The sequence below is a fragment of the Dermacentor albipictus genome, chromosome 4 (assembly GCF_038994185.2).
Source record: "Dermacentor albipictus isolate Rhodes 1998 colony chromosome 4, USDA_Dalb.pri_finalv2, whole genome shotgun sequence".
NCBI lineage: Eukaryota > Metazoa > Arthropoda > Arachnida > Ixodida > Ixodidae > Dermacentor > Dermacentor albipictus.
The window spans coordinates 72,548,198-72,563,655 of record NC_091824.1 but is presented as its reverse complement, the minus strand read 5'-3'; the positions used below and the strand labels follow the sequence as shown (position 1 = coordinate 72,563,655).

General features: G+C 42.4%; 1 protein-coding gene across 1 annotated transcript in view; it reads left to right on the top strand.

Annotated features, from left to right (window-relative positions):
• The first annotated feature begins 216 nt into the window (after positions 1–216).
• Positions 217–15,458, top strand: part of LOC135902080 (uncharacterized) — a 112,352-nt gene continuing 97,110 nt past the window's right edge. Inside the window, exons 1-4 of the mRNA XM_070537084.1 lie at positions 217–400; positions 2,444–2,559; positions 3,986–4,004; positions 8,415–8,540. Coding sequence (XP_070393185.1) covers positions 8,432–8,540 — 109 coding nt within the window. The 5' untranslated portion in view covers positions 217–400; positions 2,444–2,559; positions 3,986–4,004; positions 8,415–8,431. The remainder of the gene's footprint in view (positions 401–2,443; positions 2,560–3,985; positions 4,005–8,414; positions 8,541–15,458) is intronic.

Genomic DNA, 15,458 nt, shown 5'->3' with positions numbered 1-15,458 from the left:
TTTTTTTTGTACGGGTGATTGGCTGAGTGAATGATTGAACGATTGATTGGCTGATTATTATCAATTGATTCCGTTCCAATTCTTCGTCAATCCGTCAGTGTACATTGGGTACGTGCCCTATCTTTAGGCATCATCATCATCAGCAGCAGCAACACTATGAGCCCCTCCCAATTGAGAAGGCTGACGTAGACTGCATCCGCGCGAGGATGTAGCTCGCGGTGCTGGCGATGGCGCCATGTTAGCGCCATCCCGTTCGGACGTCCCTGCTGCTTTCACAGTGTGCTCCTGATCCTGTTCTGGTTGATTTCATGGCCTCACAAGAGCCAATCGCCACGCTGTGATGAATCTGCCCACACCTTGAGCCGTTTTAACGTCGAGGTCCTGTTCCAGGTTCATAGATGTACGTTCTGGAGGGGGTAAGTCAGCATATGAAGCAGTAATTAAGATAGGCCCGCCAGTATAGGCGCGGTTGATGCGCCTATAGCGCGTGCAACTTCGGCCTGTGTTGCAGATGATGTGGCCTTCTGTTCCCCAGACCCAAGACTGCCAAATTATGCCTTCACGTGACTCACCTTAAATGAACCCTTACTGCATGATCATACCGAGTGGCTATTTTCAAACTCCTAAATTATTCACTGGCCATTGTGATATGCCCTAATGCGACGTTTGAGCGCAGCTGTGTGCCTGTTTTCATTGCCCGATGTTTTGGCTGGCGCGGGCATTCTTTCTCATGCGGCACGTTGCAAATGGAGCAAAGTGTAGCGCGACTGCCTCGAAGATCCGGAGATCGCGAGAGGCAGTGGGTTGGTGACATATTGGCGCGATTCAGAACAGTCGCCGCAGACAGACCTCCACTGAAGCAGTGCTTTCTTTCCATACAGACGACGCGCGCTACTCTTGCGCCCTGTTGTAACCATCGTCGCTGCAACGTCCATCTTGCACGGCACGACATATTCCTTCTTACTCTTCCCCTACAACTTTCTCCTCCGCTTTCTGCCTCACGCTTCCGCTGTGCCCCCCTTCTCCGCGTTTTTATTGCACCCTCACCGCTATGGTCGTCTTTCATCTTTCGCCGCGCGTCGTATTGTTTTGCCTTTCGCTGCGTTCTTTTGCTCGGCTACTAGGGAGAACGCCGACGCATGCCGTAGGAACGGGTGCTTAGGAGGTACGCTCTAAGAATTTACCTTCTCACTTCACACTTCTCACAAAATTGAATCCAAGTCTTATACCGTCATGGTTTTGAAACATTACCGACAATATCATGCCTAGTTGCACTTGTGGCATGATTGTGCCCGTAAGAATTCGATTTTTAGAGTGAACAAGAAAATTTGAAATGACAATTCATGACCTTGCGGGCAGCTTCCCTTGTGACGCTTCGCATTAAAAAGAATTCAGGCAGAAAGCGATCTCAGGGTTGTCTAAGTAAGCGTAAGTGATCTCCCATACGCTAATTTCCACTCATGCCGGTGTCATTATCAATGCTATGAAACTTGATGCGACCAGTACAAACAACAGTGCTGCGGTGACTCGAACTGCTGCGGACGACGGCCGCGCGGGCTCAATCTTGAAAGTAATCTGCGGTCAGGATAGATTGCTCAAAGTGCTGATAGCTTCGTGTGCGCTGTGGTCTCGCCACTTAGAACAACCATACTCTGGCAGTGGCTACGTATGGCACAGTGGCAGGGGCCCCTTCCTGAAAGTGATCGGCGCTGTGGACAAGGTGCGCAGTCCTGATAGACTTGTGAGCGCCGTGTTCCTGCCGGTTAGCTCGCGTTGAAGTGAAAGGCAGCTCGAAGGTCAATTCGCTCGCCGCCGTTGTCACGCTTTTTGTCTTGCGTTACGGACGGACGGGTTTCTTTGTGAACGAGGAGAAATGCTAACCACCACCACCCTAGAAGGCGACTGCGTAAGAGTGATCATGACACGGTGTATTTGCGAGCAGCCGCGCGAGGTTGTAAACAAGAGCAGTGCCTGCAGGTGTGGGAAAACGATAAGTTGTGTGAATGTTTCTAGCAGCAGCACCTCTTCATTTAAGTGTAAACCATTAGCTTTGCAATAATATCTGCACGTTCGCCTTATTGAGCGATCTGAAATAAAATGTATGCTTAATATGTATTGTCTTTATCTACAACGGATTTGCTGAGATAAATCAGCCTCTTTAGGCTCATGAAACAGCTCAAGAGTTATTATACGCCCTCACACAAAATATTGCATGATGCTCACGATGTGGTGGCATTAAATTTAACACCACACAATTCTCGCAATAAAGAAGACTTCCAGATAACCATGCACAAAATAGAGAATTGTTCTTGCAAGTAAATTCAATACCACTAATTTAGACAAATGGTGCATGACTGCTATAATATAATACAATATATCATATAATACTATAATCGATATATCCCACTTCCTGAAAGTAACAATGCGTGTTTTCCCTTTGCAGGTCACAGTGTGATAAAGCTTGGGACTGGACAGACGTTGCCTCTCGCTACATCAAGTGACGATGAAGAGTCGCACACGCACAATCTCACCCGCTTGTTAACGCAGCGAAAATTTTCAGTACCTTGCCAAATTTGCAAACTACATCAAGCATACTTGTAATGAGGATGCAGCCTGCATAAGCAGCGATGAGGGGACTTAGCTTAAGGCATTCGCTTTTTTACCCTCATTTAATTTTTTTTCATGATGGAGAAAATTCATATTAGGAAGGTATTCTATATTTTTATAGTGTTGTGCAGCGATCAGCTTTGCTTTTCCTCTGAGACACAAACCTGTGAATATTGCTGAAAAATATCCAGCTATATGACCGCTGAGGCTACTTTATCCCGTTCTCTTTTACTAATCTTGTGTTCTTTATAAGTTCAAGGAAGTTATTTTGGCAGAATTCATAGAGCACTAAATAATTTAAATAAGAGATTTATTCTTAACATAGTTTATTATTACCAGAAATTACCTTTTGCTACCCGCCGTGGTTGCTCACTAGCTATGGTGTTGGGCTGCTGAGCACGAGGTCGCGGGATCGAATCCCGGCCACGGCGGCCGCATTTCGATGGGGGCGAAATGCGAAAACACCCGTGAGCTTAGATTTAGGCGCACGTTAAAGAAACCCAGGGGGTCAAAATTTCCGGAGCCCTCCACTACGGCGTGCCTCATAATCAGAAAGTGGTTTTGGCACGTAAAACCCCAAATATTATTAAATTACCTTTTGCTCACTTTGACCGAAGGGAAATGCAAAGGGTTCTCATCTGAAATGATTTCCGCTGTGATGGAAAGACAAGTAAACACACTGGAAAATGCGATTAACACTGCATTTTGTCTCTATTGTTCTCCGTTATGCAGAATTTGCGTACTAGAATCGTAAAGCAAAGAAAAGCCCCTAAAGAGATATTTAAGCGAAGTGAAGGAGCATAGTTAGGCACAAGTTAATTGGAAGACAAGGCGTTTGTAGAGATATAGCAGAATTGCCGACAATATAAGTCAGCAATGTGTTCCGGAGAGCAAACTAGAGAACCAAATTTCTTAGCGAACCGTTTACATACATAGTGAATATTAAAGACCGACTTTGCCGGTGGCATTGCATTCGGATGTATGAAAAAACCTAAGGACATTTCAGGCAGCATTTCTCAACGCGATGGCGATACTGGTAGAATTTTTTCTAGTGTACATCGATGTTGACCACTGAGTTTTACCTGATTTTGCACATTTTTTGGGGGAGAGCAAATTCATTTTCTGTTTTGACTAACTTCCACTGCATTGCACGTCGATAGCATGCCAACACGTTGACATGCGACTAATGACGTGTATTTTCCTCCGTAGTTGCATTCACCTGTTGCCTTTTCACTGTATCGAATACAGGCACGTTGCCTCATTATTTGCCGGTCGTGCTGTTGACGATGTCTCATAAGATGTTCAAACCAAAAGTTTCATTTCTCTGCTCATTGGAAGTAATATACTTTTCTACGCATTTGTCACTTCTTCATGACAGCCGGCCGATAAATCCACGCGTAAGTATACAAGGAAATGTCTTCTCGTGCTGCAATCATATCAACACGACGCGGAACGTTTCTTTATTATTTCCGTCCTAAAAGAAATTTTCGCAATCTCGACCGACATAGAGAGGTGAAGTAAATATTGGAAGAACACAGCTACGCGCAACAGCCAGCCCAGACAATCAGGGAAAACGCTTTTCCGCCAACTTGTAATGTTTCTTGTTTTATGACAGTTCTGGCTAAAACAATGCCTAACTAGTTCCTCTCGTAGAAATGCGTACAAAGTGTGTATAAAAGCGCACAAAGTCGATTAGCTATAGCAATCCAGATTAATCACGCATTGCTGAATATTCCTAATTAGTTATGTAATAACACAAAAATATAAATGTGAGGAGGTACAAGGAGAGCATAAATTTTGGAGCGAAGGAAATACGTCGCAACTAAACTTCGACAAAAAATGTCAATACACGTATCAGCGAAACCAATAGACAAATTAGTCTAAGGAAGCACGTCTCTGAGCTGTTTCAAATCGAGATTATTCTGCGAACAATGTTAGCTAGAATATTATAGGTCCATAGTAAGTCATATTCTTATTTGCACATTATGCTGTTCTTACGAGTGAATACGTGAACGATTTGAACGAGTGCAATTAAGAATAAAGCACATCTAAGTCCTGCTACTTTGCTGGCCTTTGCCGAATGCACCTTGATCCCTAAGACAACAAAAATGTCAATACACGTATCAGCGAAACCAATAGAGAAATTAGTCTAAGGAAGCACGTCTCTGAGCTGTTTCAAATCGAGATAATTCTGCGAACAATGTTAGCAACAATATTATAGGCCCATAGTAAGTCATATTCTTATTTGCACACAATGCTGTTCTCACGAGGTAATCGGCAAACGATTTGAACTAGTGCAATTTAGAATAAAGCACAAATATGTTGTGCTACTTTGCTGACTTTTCCTGAATGCACCTTGATTTCTAAAATTACCGCGTTCATGTGTAACACAAATGAACACCTCTTCTCGCATTGTGTTGCCGAAATGCATTTTTCTTTCAGTTTCATGTGAAGGCAAGCGCGCAAGCTACGCGAGCTCGGGGTCGGCTGTCGATCACAGTGTTCAATTCTGTCTATAGGCGGGCTTTAAGTATAAACGCAGTCGCTAGCGACTGGCAGCACCAAACATGCAAATGAGAAGCTGGAAAGTCCGTGTCAGTGCTGATATTCAGTTACTACTATACATCACCAACATCATCAAGATCACAAGGAAACGCGAAGGAGCAGGGTGGGTCTAAACAATAATCCTCAGAAAACTAATGTTTAACCTTCTCGGAAGGGAACAGCAGTTTACGATAGGTAGCGAAGCACTGGAAGTGGTACGGGAATACATCTACTTAGGGGAGGAAGTGACCGCGTATCCGGGATCATGAGACTCAATTAGCTTAGGACACAATTAGCTTAGGATAGGGTAGTTAGAGTATGGGAGAGGCCCTTGCACTGCAGTGGGCATAACCAGGCTGATAATAATGATATATATATATATATATATATATATATATATATATATATATATATATATATATAAAGTTGCGGTTCACAAAACTAGAATCATCAAGATGTCTTGGAGCGCCGCATCTGCCTAGACCACGTGTGTATTTAACGGTAGGACTGTTCCTTCAAGCCAAACCTATGACTGTACAGCGGGAAGGATACAACAACACATGTACATCGATTCCACATGAACAGCACTTGTCAAAAACTGAAGAAACCATGTACTTTTTGTTCAGCTGCGTTTTGTGGTTTATGACCGGAATTTCCATTTGCCAGGCAAACACTAGAAATTTGACCAGAAACGCGCCTGAAACATACTCAATGTGACGTCCAAGCGTCCGGTAAATTGCTTGAATATTGTAACTGTACGAGTTTATTCAGTCATTTTTTTTTCTATTTTAGGCTAGCGAGGTTTATTGAGATTGAGTTTTTATTTCACGCTCCACGGAAGGTTTCTGCAGGAGGATATTATTACGGTAAATGAGCGCTTTGGTGTCGTGCTAATTGTTGTTTTCCTGAAATTTTGGGCCAAAGTCAGCAATCATTGTAGGATTTCGCTATAGTCAATTTAATTTAAGAAACGTTTTCAGTGTAAATAATGGCAAATCATAGCGTTTCTTCTCATTATCTATCACCAGTTTGCACATAGCGACTCTGGATAGAATTAAGCGAGCCTTCTGGTAACATTCTTGCCGATTTTTGCGCTTTATTTCTACTGCCGAAAACCCTAAGCATTAACGAAGTGAAACTGCAATTTACTCATTTCTTCTCGGAGCTAAGATAGATTGTCAATAAAAACTGTTAGATGACACGACACACCACAAGGGAAATGTAGACACAAGCTGCATTACTTCGGTACCTTAGTCAGCACTATTTTTATCACAATTCCTGAGCCTCGTGCAGTAGCAGTAAATTGAATCACTGAACTACGAGAATTAATGTAGCATCGATATATCCGGAAGCAACTAAACTCGACATAAGAGGTCATGCTTACGCTTTTTCTTTGACATCTTCCTATCTAATGATGAAAATAACTGCATTTGATTTGTTCGGTCCGGCAAATGTTGTAGTGTCAACCTGAAGTTAGGATAGTACTTTCATCGGGCGTATAAGCTTACAAGCATTCGCTTAATAACTGAATTAACACGGATGGAAATAACGCGCCCAGCAAACGTGAACACATCACAATCGATCAACGCGGACACTCGCTATGGAAAGGCTGGTGAGAGGCAGCGCGGCAGAAGGGCCGAGCAAAAGTGACCTTCGTGCTGTCTATCGCGTCGACGCAAACTGAGCCGCCAGAACCCAGCAAGTACAGAGGTACGAGTCGTCGGCACAGCTAGACTGTCGCGACTCTGCCCCAACGCTGATCGTTTTCAAGACAGGGAGCGCGCAGCGGCGCACTAAGCAGTTCCGGCCACACGACAACGCCGTCCTCCCTTCCCTCCGATGGCTTGCGAGCTTGCTCCCCGCTGTCGTTCCTAGCGCGCGGGAGATTGAGCCGCGAATGTCGGATCCTATTGCACGCTTTCACTCGCACGTACTACATAAGGCGTGCGGCGACGTTGTTATCGCCTTTTGAATCCATACGGAACATGACGGCGACAGCGACGGCGAAAATGCGCATTGAGCGTCTGTATAATTGCTGTCGCAATCAAAAATCCACCTTGCCTCCAGCAACACAAACATGTTAGTCAGGTGTAAAATGGACTGGACACAATGGGGCGTGTTTAAATTACAGTAAAGTCAAGTTATCTACGGAAAGCTTTACGCTGAATTCCTTTCGTGATGACGAAGCCTAATTTGCATTAGAAGTAAGGGTATAAATAGTGAATATTTTAAAATGTGGTTGTTTAGTTTGTTTGTGTTAGGGATATGCTGTGCTTTTTACCAGATCGTTGCCTCTATATAGCTGAAGGCCCCTTTCATAAAGTTATTTTACTGCCAAGAAAAATGGACTTTGGGGAAATATATTTAGAATACACTTAAATATACCCCTTCCCTATATACCAAGAAGACTGTTTTCTCTTTTTCAAGGGGTTCAAAAAACGTGTTATTTCAAAATAAAATTCTAGTGATAAATTTAACAACAAAATAGTTTCCTGAATAATAAACTTTTTAACGCAAAGGAGAATATTCTTTATATTGTGCGCACGATATCGTGAACGATAGCGGTGATTAGATGGATTTGGCTTCATGTTCTTATGCACTGCATTTTTCATAAAGAAGCTTCTAGAACTGCCGACGGCTTTTTTTACATGGAGAGCCGTATAATCAATCAATCAATCAATATTTATTATTGACAAAATCAAATACAAGATGGGTATAAGTACACATTCGGAGGTCCCGAAGTACCAACTGTCGGGGGGACCTCCTAACAAAACATGAAAAGGGGATAGTAGGATCGTGGCAAACGGTGAGTCATGTCATATGTTATACAATTTTTACATCGGAAATAAACTATAAGAAACAAGTAATTGACCAAACGATAAATCCATGAATGCTCGCGAGTACGCATTGACCACAACTTTGCGGAAATTCACTTCCGCACTTTTACCCGCCGAGGTCGCTCAGTGGCTATGGTGTTGGGCTGCTGAGCACGAGGTCGCGGGATCGAATCCCGGCCACGGCGGTCGCATTTCGATGGGGGCGGAATGCGAAAACACCCGTGTACTTAGATTTAGGTGCACGTTAAAGAAACCCAGGTGGTCTAAATTTCCGGAGTCCCCCACTACGGCGTTCCTCATAATCAGAAAGTGGTTTTGGCACGTAAAGCCCCATAATTTAATTATAGCTTCCGCACTTTTGGCGTAGCTATGGGCGCTTATCCCAAGAACAGGCCTTTACATCATGTGGGCTGCTTTATTTTTCAGGCCCGGGGCGACCAACGATGGCGCCAGCGATACCACCAGTGATGCTGCCAAATATGACTACGACAAGCGCGGCCCCTACGACGACTAGCACAGCGCCCTCGACACGCACTCAACCGCTGTTCAAGAGTAGGTCTCAAGCACTCGTTAGCACTTTTCTGGTCTTTATGTTTCATGCCTAGCGTGATACCTTTTTTTACCGTTGCACGAACCATAGCGTGTACCTAAAGGCTAATTTTAAAGAAAATTTGGACTGAGTAAAAGAAATTATGCTTTCTCTCCCGTAATCTAGAGTAGATGTCGTGAAATAGCTAGCGGCAAAGCAGATTGGTTGGAGTAATTACGACGATTACCCACAACCATCCGCGGTGCACTGGACGCTGCCGGTCTGGTCACGCAGCGTGGCGCCATCTCTCGAAGGAGGCTGCACAAAACTGGCGCTTAAGTACCCACGGACCGCTGGTTCTGTAAACTCAGAGGCAACCCTGTCTCAGCGCCAATATATGGCAATGAAGTATATGGTGAAGTGCATCTGCCACCTGAACGTCGCTATTGACAATGACAAATAAAACTTCAGCGACTAAAGTTAGAGCTTCCCTTACAAAAAATTTTTTATAGAACGTCCATAGACAGTCTATAGACATTTCTTTAGACTAATCTATAGACAGTCTATAGACTCGGACTTTTTATAGACTTGTTTATAAAAAGTGTATGGCCATAATTCTATAGACTCAGACTTTTTATAGACTAGTCTATAAAAAGTGAGTTTATAGACTGCCTATAGATTGTCTATGGAATAATTAAAATTCACGTTTGAAGACAGTTGTCTGCAGAATGTCCATGCAAAAGTGTATAGGCTTATAGTTCTACTTTTGTAGACTGAAATCTATAGAATGTCTATAGACAAATGCCTACAGACTATCTATAGACTTCAGTCTGCAAAAACAGTACTATATAATCCTGTAGACTTCTTTCTATGATATTCTGCAGACATTTGTCAACAAACATGAATTTTCATTAATCTATAGACAAAGACATTTTATAGACAAGTCTACGAAGAGTGTATAAGGCCATAAGTAAATAGCTATCTGCTATTCACAAGTTGGTTTACATTTTTCTTTACATATGGTAGCAATAAAATTTTGATTGTGGTATGCATGTGCACCTGTTGCTTTTAATCTGCACTTATGCATTATTGTTGGTAGATTAATAGTGCTCCTGAAGCTGTACTCTCATATATGTTGCATAAACAGAAAGAACTGAATGCTGGATCATGCAGTGCACAAAAGAAAAGAAATGCACCGGCAATGAATTCACTGTTTTTATTGCGCAATATAATGGACGAATTTCTTAAAACATATGTCTTACGCTATAGTGGAAAGAGACTAAATATTTACACTACTTCCCCATGCCAAGCATGATCGCCAGGCTGGCCTTGACCTTTGTCATTAGACCCAAAGGTGATGCAGGTGTATGCTGCAAATAAGTAGATGCAGCAATAGGAGACAAAAATAACAAGTGTGCATTTTTTGTATGTTCATTAAGCCGCTTAATATATTTGCTCAAACCATATAAGTCCATATTTCATGCGGTTTATATATGACTAATGGCTGCTTGTCAGTTCAAATCAGTACCATTATACAATGTTTTATTTTAGGTTACAGTCACAACTGCTGCTCGTGCCAGCAACAGCATGTTCTTGTTTTATGACAAGTTCATATATGGTGCATTAATGTACTTATCCCAAATGATCTCTATATTTATTGCTGAAACATTACCTAGTTGGACTGTCTGTACCTTTTTTTGGCTGGTAGTTAAGTGTGCCCGTGCAGAGGGTATATGCTCAGAGACGTGACTGGAGTATTCACAGTATCATGCCAAAGATTGTAATTTATTTTCCTTAAAACAAATTTAAATGTCTTTCTCCTACTCTTAAATGAATAGATCTTTGGCTTTAACTTCAACAGAAGGCAGATGGATTGATTGTACTGATATGGTCACTTAGATTCTTACAGGTAAAGAGGCCCCTCGGGCATGCTAACAGGTTTCCAAGTTAGGTATACCACATTAGCACCCGAAATACCACGCTATCACTTTGTGTCATGGTACGACAGACATGCACCTCCTGGGAAACAGAACTGATACTATAGTCAGAATGAATTCTACTACAGTAAATTATTTGAGTTGCTTTCAAAGATGAAAATGTTTTCCAGGATTTCGAGGCTCAGGACCTTTAGTTAACGTAAAAAAAGATAAATTCAGTAAGAAATGCCATGTCAGTATGGTTGACTTTCATTTTTTTTAAATAAATGGGCAAATTTTCCTGAACTTTTTATGAGGTGAAACGTCTTAAAAATATATTTACCGGAGAGATTCTCTAGAAACTTTGTGTGACATATAACAAGACAGCATACCTATGTGGTCATTTTAAAATTTCCCGATTTTTTTCCAAGCCTTCGCTGGCTGTTATCGTGAAAATCTTCTGGCAATCAATGACGCCCGCAGCTTAAGTGCAATAAAAAATATTGTGATTTAATGCTTACCAAGTACTGCCAGTCCATAATATTTAGATAAAACGAATAACACGTCAGTCACTTGACATGCAGTATTGGATCCAACTGACTTGAATCCCTTGTTTAATAAAGCTGACAAGGTCTTGGGCAAGTTCGTAATTGATGGCCACACGAGTACAGCACGGAAGACAAGGACACAGACACACACACGTAAAGCAAATGCAACAAGGTGAGGGAAGACTATTCAATGAGTTATTTTTCCGGTTCAATAGTAGTTTTTTATATAATTTGCTCTCATCACTTTTGCCTCTAGTTAACTTTGTTTACCTCTGACTAAAGATTAAATGACAATATAAATCAGTACCATTGTGACATTTCGTTATATTACAGCATGATAAGCAGTTAGACAACCGTAATCGTTGCCGGTGCAACCAATGGTACGTTTCGTTTCAAGACAGGTTCATGTGACACACAGTGTACTTATAAAAATAAAAGAAATGTGATAATTCCAGGCGATTACTACAATAATAATTGTTGAAACAAAGATACCCGGCTGGACTGTGCACATTTTTCAGATGGCAATGCAATATGCGCGTGCCAAACAAACATGCTCAGCAAAGTGACTGCAGTTATGAACAATCAGGTTAACGATTGCAATTTATTTTCGCTTAGAAGTCGGCAATGTCTCTTTTCTCGTACTTCGAGATGAATACATTTGCCATACTTTCAGTAGAATGCACATCAATGGGGACGTATTGATAAGGTTACTTACCAACTAAAACAAGTTACGACCTCTTAGGTGTGTTGATAAGGGTAGAACAAGTGCAAAGTCCACTAAATTATTTGGACAATCTGCGCCGTTATCTACTAAAAAAAAACACCACCAAATGGATAATCTGGCTATCTTTTTCTTTTGTACAGCGCATATATTATACAGTCTGTCCAAGACGATGGCACTAAATGCAACAGTAGTGGAAACCAGAACACTTATTACGCACGACAAGGGCTTCATACCATGCACGACTGGCGCAATGCAAATCTGCGCCAGCAGCTGCCTAGTGATTAACAGCACGTAAACTGCATAACGCCGAAGCATCGAAAGGCGTGTAACGCTTTTTATATAGCCCGAAAGATAACTTCTGCTGCTAAACTGTTTACAAAAGAGACAAGAAAAAACTAACAACCATCAAACACAATGCCTCCAGTTTAAAACGTGTAAAGCTGCTTCCCGGAGCGACTAATTTATTGTTCTCAAATTTTTTTCGCCTAAGTTGCGAAGCGTGAGTAGCTGAGCTTATCGCAGGTCTCATGCTCCAAAAGCGTTTGTGGTTACATATATTTAGATAGGGTGAATCTAGATAATTCTGCTAGATATTTCTTCAAGTCTCGTGTTTTGCTTGCGGCAACTAACCAAAATTATTTATATTGGTTGCAGGAAGCTTAAAGATACTGCTACTATTAAATTATACTAAAACGGCAGCGCACACACTGTTGGAGCATGCCCCGCAAACGCGGCCCTTCATCCGAGTACGCTAGCAGTTATACAACTATACGTCGCTGTTTGAAAATTCATGCTAACACAGATAATTTTGAGATATTGACACGTGTACTTATCTTTATCGGGTGACCACGTTTCGCCGCTTAACAACTGTAATCGCACAGCGAGGGACGCGCCTGCATGTATCCGACGTTTCTGAAAAGTTATCGATGCTTCTACCCGGCTGTCTGTTGTCGCCGAACCTTGTGTTATCTGATTTCATCGCATAACGCGAATGGTGTAGACCTTTGTGGAAGGCACGCGGGTCCGAACGATTAGTCTGGAACATTCGACGACTGCTCCATAAAAGCCGATGCGCTTGACCCGCTTGATCAGATTTACGACGATCGCCGACTGTGTTCGCCGCTCTCGTTGTGCTTTAAGTGTAGCCTGTTTTGTGGGCCCAGCTTCGCCCAATAAAAGCTAGTTTTTGCCTTTCACAGTATTGCTACTGTGTTCTTTGACGTCGCGACCACGTGACAATATATACGTAAAGCGTGTCACAAGAATTTCACTACACATGCGGCGCAGCATTCATCGCGGCCGGATCAAGCGCCACGAAATGAGATCTACACTGGCTGCTCAACACACACAATCCGCTTAGTGGCAGCTCAGTATCAAGTTAAACCATAGCGCACTTAATTTTTTACGCACATCAACTATAACGCTAAAATCAACAAGCCCGAGCGATCGCTCGCATTAAAACATACCGTATCGAAGAGGCGAGAACAAGAGCGCGTTATCAAATCATGTCAACGACAAGCCGACACCATACTCGAGTTGCCTGTGCTACATGCAGCCGGTTCGCGCTGTGACATGCTCCTACCTAATCATGATCTATTGACGCAAAACATATTTGCTAAAGCTTACCGTTTTGTGTAGTTGACGTGTGGTGCCACAAAGAAGGCACGCGTACACAGACACCAACGTTCAAGCAGACACCGCGCACCATTACAAGCGCTTAGGTGCCTCGCGCACTCGTTGAGAATTCAAACTGACGCGGACAGAAGGCGCACTGCAGCGCATGCGCAAGAGCTCCGCGCATGCGCAGGAGCTGCGCGCGCCGGGCTGGCGCGCTCCGACGAGTGTGAGCGCCTTTTCCTTTTTATTTTTTTGTCTCTATCTCTATGTCTCTCTCTGCGCGCCATGCTCGCCGGTACAGGTTGCTTTTCTTTTCCATTTGTCATCCTTTTTTCTTGAACAAAAGAAATGCGCTGGCAGGTTGTATTACAGACGCTGTGGGCTATCGTATGAGACTGGAACGCCGAAATGGATGAATGCGCTGTTTGTAAAAGCCCTTACAGGGCATTATCGCCTGCGACGACGAGTAATACAGCGCATTTGTAGCGTATCTTCCAGCGTACCGCCAAATGTGATGCCCGCACAAACGTTAGTGCTAATTTTCCGCTCCGATGATAGGTCAAAGAAGTCAGTACGGCAATGAGGTACTCATATGCGTGGCCGCGCAGGCATACCGCCTGCGAAATATTGGGTGGGCTCAGAGAATTTGGCACATATTTTAAGTGAATGAGAAACTTTGATAAGTTTATAGTGCAGGATACCAGTCAACGAAAAACCGCGTGATATTAGTGATGCAGCCGAGATATGAAGACAACGTGAAAAGTACCTCAGGATCGGACGACACACAAAGCGCACACCACATGCGCGAGATCGGTTCATCGCACACTCAAAGACCGCGTTGTCTGCTACAAACATTACGAGTCTCTGTGCTGTTTGCTTGATGCCTGTTTGGAATCCACTTGTAGCTAAAGTTGGCGTTCATACCATCTAGTATCACAACTGGATTGGCGTTTTGCTTTCCTTATGCTACTGCCGCAAACGTCATGCTATCACAACTGTGAAGACGGTCTTGGGATTGCCGAGAGCACTACATAGATCATATGTGGTCAACAAATTCGGAGGTATACACTATGTGCGAGCTCCATAGAAGTGTTCGTCCGTGCATGAAGAAGCACGCGATTACACGCAATGACACTTAAGTCGCCGGTTGCCCAGCTTATATATATATATATATAGATGGGGGTGCGGTGTACGTGATTGTGTGTAGTAGTTGCGTGTTTGTGATGAACTAGGTGGAGTGGGAATAGACAAGAAATATACAATCTTATCGACTAGCGTCTATAGAGAGTCTAAAGACGAAGAATGAACACCAATAAATAGATTATATGGACTTTTTTCTATGGACCGTCTATAGACTGCGAATAGACAAAAAGAAATAGAAATCTTGTCGACTTTCCTCTATAGAAAACCTATATACAAATAAGAGAGAAAAATAAATAAAGGCTGTATCGACTTTCGTCAATAGGTGTCTGTTGTGGGGAAGTAGGCAAAAAAGAAGCAAACACTGTATCGACTTTTTTCTATGGACCGTCAATAGACTGCGAATAGACAAGAAGAAAGAGAAATCTTATCGAATTTCTTCTTTAGAAAGCCTATAGACAAATAACAGAGAAAAATAAATACAGACTGTATCGACTCTCGTCTGTAGGTAGTCTATAGATAGGAAGTAGATAAAAAAGAAACAAACACCTTATCAACTTTTTTCTACAGACTGTCTACACAATGCGTATCGACAAAAAGAATTAGAAATCTTGTGGACTTTCATCTATAGAAAGTCTATAGACAAAAACCAGAGAAAAATAATTAGAGGCAGCATCTACTTTCGTCTATAGGTAGTCTGTATAGAGGAAGTAGACAAAAAAGAAACAAACACCTTATCGACTTTTTGCTATAGACTGTCTATAGGCTGCGAATAGACATAAAGAAATAGAAACTTTATTGACTTTCTTCTATAGACAGTCTATAGATTGTATCAACAAAAGTCCAAATCTATAGAAAGGCAAGGTCGTCCATAAAAAGACTTTCTATAGCCAGTCTAAAGTCTTTTTAGAAAGGTTGAGAGAATCTGTTAACAAACATCAGGAAGAATGTGGAAGCAATAGATTTGTAACTTATTTGGGTAGTTACTGCCGCATG